Below are 9,242 nucleotides of genomic sequence, written 5' to 3'. Positions count from 1 at the left end.
ACATTTCATGACCTGTCCCGCCTTCAGCATCCAAACTTACAAGCAGACCTTCATTCTCCAGAACAATATGAACAATATGTTGAAAACAAGGTATAAAGGGCAAATAAACGAAGTCAAATATAGAAACTTGTTTGCACTTTACACAGGCCGAGCGCTGATCTCAAGCACACTTGACTTCAAAGCTCCTATCACGGGCAACAGAAGAAAAATAATCGATTTCCACAAAACAAAAACACCTTCAAAGGCAAGATCCTTCACGTTCCAATCTAAACACGTGATATGAGAAATGAGCTCCTGTACCCCACGCACAATCTATGTTTCCGGCTGCTAAGAGAAGAAAGCACAAGATTAAACCGTCACAATTACATGACTCGTGTCATCATCATTCCATCGGTCATTACCTCACAGACGGGGGAAAAATATCAGTAAGACTTTATGGTGTAAAAATATACAGGTGACAATGACAATGAACTGCTGTCAGGGTGATTTTAGTGTGTGTACTGTATGGAAGAAGAAGTCTAAGAGACATACTTTCGCTTACACAATCATATCCTTTCAAACCTACAATCTTTTTTTGTTTACTAGTAATTTAGTATAGACGATTCCAGAGGTGTTATGGCCCAAACTTAACTTCCAGTAGACCTTCGCAAAGAACCAATAACCTTCTAGTAGTTTTAATTTAATAAATAACAATTAAAATACAATAAAAGAAACTAATATTAATATAAACTAAAAATAAAGTAAATTGTATACTATGACCAAACACAGACCGGAAGTTAACTTCAGGCCAGCGTGTGCGTCCGATGAAACCGTCTATAGAAAGTATTCACAATAGGGATGCACCGATATTTACATTTTGGCCGATAATTCTTTAACATTGGAAGCCGATAACTGATATATTGGCCGAGTATCTAAATATTAATATAAAATTCCCTAAGACTGAAACGAAAGGCAAAAACTGCTTTTATTTGAAAACATTCACAGAGGAAAACAAGGTAACCATGAGTTCTCTTTTTTCCCCAGAAAATCATGTACCAAGCCTACTTTACACCAGTTAACGATTCTTTAACCTTCAAACTTTTCTGCTATGTTTTTTATGTAATAAACAAATTATAGATGTTCTTCCAGAAAAATGTTTTCAATAGCCACATGTCTAACTGGTCTCAAGACAGAAAGCATTTTTTCTTTTGTTCCTATAATTTACACATTCATAAATATTGTATCTACATCAGCAATGTTTTGCTAATAGCAGTAAGTGAATGATCACGACAGAAAGACAGTACTGGACTGTATTTTAACTGCGAGCAGCGTGCAGATGAAGTAGTTTAACCAGAGGAAATGATTTAAGAATTATCGGCTTTAATATATCGGCATAAATTTGATTATCGGCCGATACGATAACATAAATGACCATTTATCATTACATAATTCATCATGCATCCCTAATTCACAATAATCCTTTTCCAATATTTTGTTTCACGCGATTACAATCCATTTTATATTTTTAACTTTCAAAATAAACACAGAGTAGAGAACATAAAAATAAAAAAGATCTGTTTTGGCACTTTTATTGAAACCGAAGTGCAAGCATTCTGAAGTACAAGTCAACAGTATAAATCACATTCACCGGCAAAAACTGCCCACAGTGACTGGAAACCTACAAATATGAATGATATTAAAAACAAATTATTTACTTGACAGTAAAAAATAAGGAAATGTTACAATGATCAATGTTCTTGCTTTAAAGAATTAAAGTCCACTCATTCAAACCTCTTTAAATTACAATATCAAGTTTAAATAATTCTGTCAAGAGAAATTGAATATTTACATCTACGATCCCTTTTGAAAAACATTGCTCGGGTGTTCCCCCTCAGATCTGGGAAACTGTGATGGCATTTGTTCTCATAATTTCATGATTTAATACAGAATGTACAAACGTTTGGTGCAGAAATGTGGTTTGCACAAACACTGCTACAGTACAAAACTAAGAAACACAGAAACCTCGAAGGTAAATCTTATCATGTGAACCGTAACTACACAAGTATGAATCCGATCCTGAATCTGACCGTTTACCAACAAATTCATAATTGCATTCAAAACATTAGAAATAATAATTTAACACATCTGAAGGTGCCGTTATTTCATTCAAAGTTCAAACTTTATCATATTTAAAAAACTGTTTGGCATAAATACACAGTGTGTGCTTTTCATACAGTGCGCAGACTACCGGAATCATGTTTAGATTTGAGGTGTCGGACAGCGAGATGAGACCCTCCGCATCCAACTGCATCTCCAGAACAAAACTTCTTTCACTACTCGTCTCATTATTTAGGTTTTTGCATAAAAATGTGGTTTCCGCACTGAAAAATGAAAGCGCAGAGAAACGATCGCACAAACGTCTTTTGTTGCTTTGGGGAAAGTAATGGCAAGCGTGATTCAATTGGGACGCTTGAAATGTGTGAGCTCCACGGGCGAGAGCGATGTGCAAAGTGAATGTGTGCAAAGAGGGAGTTCAAATATGAACATTTGCTTCCGTTGTCATGATATCTGAAATTCGTAAGGCACAGACAGACTAAACAAATGATGTCTAGACAAGAACGACGATAACATTTCACAAACAATCCATTGGTCACATTTCTGCCCAGCAGTGATGAACAAACACAATCCAGAGGTTTATTTCTAGATGAACAAAGAGCAGTGATGTTTTATCAGGGGGAGACATTTTAAAGAGAGGAGATCCTCGGATGTCTTGAGTACCGTTCACGTGTACAGATGTGAGACGTATAGCGCTGGTTGATGCTCTTATAGTGGATTGCTGTCATTGCTGGGAAACATGGACTTGCGGGTTTTGGGTGGTGGGGGTGGAGGCTTGCTTTCAACTTTCATTGGTAAAGGAGGTGTGAACTACAGGTGAAACAAAGACAACAATGTATTTTACCTTCAGTCTGGGAAGATTTTTATGAATGCATTATTTATGTTTTTGCCATTTCTAAATCACGTTTTAGCTTTTTAGAAGTGTTAGAAATGTTTGTAGTGCAGTAGAAGTACAGTAGTTCACTCAATTATCATGAGGTCATAAGACATTTTCCCCAGTTTGACTATGCCTGCAAATTTTAAGATGTAAGAAAAGTTTTAGTTTACTAGAAAATTGATATAATGTAGAAAGAATTTGTTCGTAAAATTATGTTCATATTAAGATCATAACATCATTTACTCATCCTCTTGTCATTTCAAACCAGTATGCCTTTCTTTTCTCTGCAGAACACAAAAGAAGATAGTTTGAAGAATGTTGGTAACAGAAACTCTGTTGGTCCCCATTGACTTGCATTGGTTTTGTGTCCATACAATGGAAGTCAATGGGGACATTTTTTAAATATCTTCTTTTGTGTTCTGCAGAAGAAAATCGCACAGGTTTAAAATGACAACAGGCTCTTTTTTGGCCCTTTCTTCAAACTGAAGCGCAATCGTTCTCATGTACAGTAATTCATTTACATTCACAGGCTAAAACTGTAAAAATGAATGAAAAAACGAAAACTAAAAATGTTAAAGAAAAGAAAAAATCGAAATAATTAAGTCTAGATTCTTAATATTTTTGAGCTATTAAACACATTTGTCGCATCTGTGTTAAAACATTGATAGTTACTCAAAATGCAGAAGACAAGAAGAGAATCCAGGCCAACCTCAGAGGTAGAGTTGTAGATGATGTCACTGTCGTGCGGGTGTTTCTTCGGAGGCATTGGCGGAGGAGTGCTTGCGATGTCTGATGTGCTGATGTCACCGTCACTCGGGAGACACGTGAAACCTTCAGATGAATGACGAAGAGACGATGTGATGTGAACTTCTACAGATTTCTTCAGGTTGTGCGAATGAGCAGATACGTTTTTGGACACTTGCTCTCTTATTTGTTCATATTTTAGGAAAATAATGAACTCATCAAAATTATGGGAATTATGGGAATTTGGTGTTGACTAAAACAAATGAAAAATAGTATAAAACGTGTTATATTTGATCATCTTCAGTGTAGACACTTTTGGACTAGAATTTGCAGAAATGTTTTCTTGTCATTTTCTCAAGCAGCTTCTCGAGGTCTCACCCTGAGATGCTTTTTAAACAATATTAAAGGAGTTCCCATCTATTCTGTGCTCTTATTGGCTGCTCTTTCTTCACATTCAGTCAAAGTCATCCATGTTTTTATATGTTAGTGGGGACCTAAACCTGAATGCACACCAACACATGGGGACTCGTGTCACTGTGGGGACCAAAACTTGAGGTCCTCATGGGCAAAAACCTAATAAATTGTGCAGAACGTTATGCAAAAAGTGTTCTATGATCTTTAGGTTTAGGGGTTGGGTTAGGGGATAAATATACAGTTTGTACAGTATACAACTCATTACGCCTATGGACTGTCCCCACGGAGATAATAAAACATGCATGTGTGTGTGTGTGTACTCACTGGAGCTGCGCGGTGTGTGTGCTGAAGCAGGCAGTGGGCTGAGTGGGTTGTGTAAACATAAACTGGATGATTCTCCATGAAACAGAGACAGTGCGAGTCTCCGATCTCCAATCGTCAGACTTTTAGGTCTCTGCTGCTTCTCTAGAGAAATCTGCACACACATACACATACACATACACATATTTGTATTTATTTTAGTGTTAACTATCATTGTATCAAGATTAGCAGATTGTTATCATGTTAATGGAACAGTTCGCTCTACAAAATGAATATTGTCATTATTTACTGACGACATTTCAAACCATAATGGCTTCATTTACTGTAGTGGGAAAAAAGGAAGTGGCCGTTTAATGCAATGACAGTGGATGGGGACCAGAGACAGCTCAAGTGTGTAAAATGTGAATTGTCCCTTTAACATCGTCATATTGTGATGTTATAAACGGAGCACAGTCACGAAGCTGTAAAGCTTAGGCACCTCATCCGTGTTGGAGGGTCGCTCCAGAAGAACCTGAGACTTGCTCACGCTCCACTCCTTTCTGTTCTTCTTACTGATCCGATTATCTTCCTCTGAACGGGACAGAACCGACACCCTGCTGTCACTCACACGGGAGAGCAGTGAACTGAGAAAAAGACAGAGAGAGATATTTGCACGATAAACCATTGGTGCTTTATGCATTTCTACAATAGCTTTGTGGTTTTCTAATCTAGGATTCGAAAAAAAAGGTTCAGTTATTCCTAAAGGTCTGTGAAATCTTTTTTGGTTTATTCACGGCTGTGTTTATTTCAGCGTCGTTGCGTCAGACTGGTTTTAGATCAGTATCCTGTATGTATATGCTAATATTCTTAAGACGTTCTTTGCCTTAGATGTGCATTATAATGTGCGGTGTGCTCTCAGCTGTGTGTCTCAGTAATTGCTTGTTTTGTGATACATGCACTTTATTGTACACAAAGAAATGTTAATTCTAACGTAAGCCACCAACATTGATGTAAACAAGTCTGGGCACCAGAGATGCTTCCCGATTTCACGTGAAATGCTACATGTGAATAAAACACTTTAAGAAGAATAAAAAAGAAAAACAAATAAAAAGCAAAGACACTGGAACACACACTCCTCCAGACGTTGCGTTCTCGTTCTTGAGTGTCACCAGCCATCATCTCATTTCAATCAAAGCTTTAACAAGACAACAGGAAACAATAAGAATCTGTTTACACCCGGTATTAAGTAAAGAAGGCTAAAAACATGCGTCGACGGGGTCCAAAACATTTTGTGATCCGATCACTCAAACCACAATAGGAGGAAGCGGAAAAAGAAGCCGACCACATCAGATTTGTAATGTAAATGCTTTCCAGTCCCGGACAACAGTGAAGGACCGCCTACTCACCTGTCAATCAACCATCACCCTCAAACAAGAGCTTCAAATCTGTTTACGGTTGGAATTCTTGGAATACATTTCAAGCTCAAAACTAACACACCCAGAAGCCTAGAAACCACATAGCAAGGAATTTATATTATTTCTTTCACTCTTTATATATTGTGCACTGCAGCACATCGGTCAACCTTGGTTGTTTTTAAATGTGCAATAAAATAAAAATAAACATAGTAAAAAATGTTTAATAACCAATAACCATTGCATTTGCGTATGGAAATACAAATGAGATCGTCAATCTGCCAAAAAGTCACGGTTACTGCAGTTTTACTATAATAAAACCATGGTTTGTTTATTATAAAAATGTCACGTTTATGCACCGTCGGGAATAATCACGTGACCTCTGCATGACCTTATTTGTGAGAGTGATAGAATGGGATTATGGGTACTGACTCCTGTGACGCGGGTCTGGAGGAGTTTCCATCAGAGGAGCCGGAGCCGCTGGAGTGTCCAGAGGAGGCGTTTGAGATCGTGGACATCCGTCTGAGCGTGGACGACATGATGTATGGCATCACCACTGACCCCACACGACTCTTCTTCTTTTCTGTCAGAGAACAGGGCTGAAGACACACACAAACATATTTCTTTGGATCTTCCATTGGCTTCTATAGTTTATCAACTAAGGTCATTCATATAACAGGCAGTCTTTATTTACATCAGGGCAAATACTTTCATGCAAAAATATTATTAGTGTTGGTTATACACATTAAAGCTATACACATAGGCTATTTCAGTCATTTCGATGAAAGCAAATCGATGTAAATTCTGTGTCATAATTCTCACGAAGACAGCAAAACACACAACACATACAGTGTAAGGCATGCAGTCTCAGATGTTAAGTATTTCTTTCTCTTCCAACGGTGATTTGTGCTTTAGTCAAACTGAGATGTCCGTACCATCTTATAGAGTTTTAGTACGACATGTGCGCTCTCACCAGAGTAATGACGCCGTATAGTTTCTCCACCTTGGCACGCAGGTCCTGAAAGCAGCTTACCAGTCTGTTGTGTAGTGGTTTGAGCTGTTCTGTGGATTTCTCCCTGTGGATCCGAATCCCCTCGTCCAGCAGCGGAACCTGATAACAGACATCAAATATTAAATAATGCATTCAACCGCAGCACAATTACTGACATTTTTTTATTAAAGTGTTGACAATAAATTATATTTACTGTCACTAATATACATTTAATATACATTATTTTATTTTATTTATTCATTTCATTTTTTTTAAATACATTGTATTTTTTTCTTGTTTTATTTCGTTTATTTCGTTTTCTTTTCTTTTCTTTTTTTCATTTATTTATTTCGTTTATATTTATTTATTTTTGTTTCATGTTTTTTTTATGATTATTTTTAATTTGATCTTATTTCATTTCCGATGTCTAAAGTACATCTTATGAAAGATTTGCAATTCTATATTTACCATGTATTTCATAATCTTCCTGTTTCCCATATTTTTGTTTTTCATCTTTTGTTCTACAATGCATTTTCTGTGAAGCTGCCTTGCAAACATTTATAAAGAGCTATAAAAAGTGCTCAATGGTTTGATTTGAAGTGAATTCATGTCTGGATAACTCCATTAGTAACTGCTTTTAGTATTTCATTAACATGTTTTATGTAGATATCGAGCTGGGTGATGTATTTACTGTATAATCTGGCTCTCTGGATGTTAGAATGTGGTCAATACTGTATGTCAATACAGCTAACCAGACTGTTGCATGTTATTTACATGTGATCTATACTAAAACTAATTTAATTTAACAGTTTTAAAGTCACTTTTATGAATTTCAGCCATCACGAAAATAAATTGACATTTACATTTAGTCATTTAGCAGACGCTTTTATCCAAAGCGATTTACAGAGAGTTCAGGGAGCAACAAGCGATATGTCATGCACAGTGTTGGGTAAATTACTCTGAAAAAGTAATCAATTACTAGTTACTAATTACATACTCAATAGTGTAATTAGATTACTGTACAAATTACTCTCTCCAAAAAGTATTTAATTACTTATTACTCATTACTTTCTACGTCCTACATCAACCTTGATTAGAATTGATTCAAGGATAGATATGAAACAGCTCTTTTAATTCATTCAAATAAACTAGATAAAGTAGTATAATTAGTTAATTATTATTAAGTATTACAAATGTGAGAATTATACATTAAAGCATTAAGGATTTTAAAGTTAGACTGTTGTGATGTCAGTTCCACTATTGCACACACTTATATTACACAAAGTATTTAGTTTAATTACATCAGAAGTAACTGTTATTAAATTACAGAAAAAATAAGAGTAATCCCTTACTTTACTTGTTCAAGGGAAAAGTAATTAAATTACAGTAACTAATTACTTAGTAACTAGTTACACCCAACACTGGACAGAAGCAATAACATAATAGGTGCTAATACAAAGTTACTAGTTTCAACAAAAGCCAGATCAATACCTGTTAAGAGAAAGTTAGTTTATTTTTATTTTAACTCATTCGTCTGCAAACAAATGAGATGAAATGCATTTAATGTGTGAAACACTCAGCTCACTAAATTATGCAAAACTAGACATTACATCACGACTGAATGTCAGACTTAAAAACGACGTTATCATACGTAAAGTTAGCAGTGATTTTGGTCAATTTGCCATCTCTATGTGGGTGTTTCGAGATACAAGCGTGAACCTGTAAACAGAATATAGATCTTAAACAGAACATCACCTGGAGTGCGATGAGATGTTTTAAGACTTCAATGCGCTCCAGGTGCTCAGGATTTTTCTCCATGTAGGTCTCTGTGAAAAACGCCTGAGGGGGCGATACAAAAAGTTCAATTAAGATCAGCCGACGCTCCAGCAGACGGGACGCCTCAAGCTGCACATCAATGTTTCATCACTGACCAAGAGAAGACCGTACTGAGTAACCGCGGAGCAGCATCCAGCCGATTCAGAGGTGTGTCATACGGGTGGACAGCCTGACACTTTTCTTTGGTTTAAAAGGAATAAAAGACAAGTGAAGAAAAAGATCTGGAGACAAACCTTCTCATAGTTGGAAAAGCCGCCCATGACCGCGGGGTCCACAATCCCGTTGAGCATCATTGACAGGGGGTGAACGGGGAGAGAACGGTCACAGGCCTGCTGCTGGACCAGATTACTCAGCTTCTCATTGGCCAGCTCCATGGTTTCTATGGCATTCTCCAAAGGACTGATCTCTTCCTATAAATGAGACGGTTAAGAGTTCTTACACATGAACGAAGCAGAAAATCCTGTCGCTATTTACTAAAGATCACGCTTTCCAAACCTGTAAGGCTGTCGGGGCTTCTGTGAAGTGAACGGATGAACGGCTGAATTCATTTAGAAGTGAATACTTTTACCTTCAA

At 36.8% G+C, this 9,242-nt stretch overlaps 1 protein-coding gene across 1 annotated transcript in view; it reads right to left on the bottom strand.

Annotated features, from left to right (window-relative positions):
• Positions 1 to 1,552: 1,552 nt before the first annotated feature.
• Positions 1,553 to 9,242, bottom strand: part of dock5 (dedicator of cytokinesis 5) — a 54,002-nt gene continuing 46,312 nt past the window's right edge. Inside the window, exons 44-51 of the mRNA XM_057356434.1 lie at positions 8,902 to 9,078; positions 8,588 to 8,671; positions 6,815 to 6,952; positions 6,274 to 6,440; positions 4,929 to 5,073; positions 4,454 to 4,604; positions 3,681 to 3,802; positions 1,553 to 2,904 (exon numbers count right to left, since the gene is read on the bottom strand). Coding sequence (XP_057212417.1) covers positions 2,803 to 2,904; positions 3,681 to 3,802; positions 4,454 to 4,604; positions 4,929 to 5,073; positions 6,274 to 6,440; positions 6,815 to 6,952; positions 8,588 to 8,671; positions 8,902 to 9,078 — 1,086 coding nt within the window. The 3' untranslated portion in view covers positions 1,553 to 2,802. The remainder of the gene's footprint in view (positions 2,905 to 3,680; positions 3,803 to 4,453; positions 4,605 to 4,928; positions 5,074 to 6,273; positions 6,441 to 6,814; positions 6,953 to 8,587; positions 8,672 to 8,901; positions 9,079 to 9,242) is intronic.

Source organism: Triplophysa rosa, linkage group LG17, assembly GCF_024868665.1.
Source record: "Triplophysa rosa linkage group LG17, Trosa_1v2, whole genome shotgun sequence".
Taxonomy (NCBI): domain Eukaryota; kingdom Metazoa; phylum Chordata; class Actinopteri; order Cypriniformes; family Nemacheilidae; genus Triplophysa; species Triplophysa rosa.
This window is presented reverse-complemented; position numbering and strand designations above follow the sequence as displayed.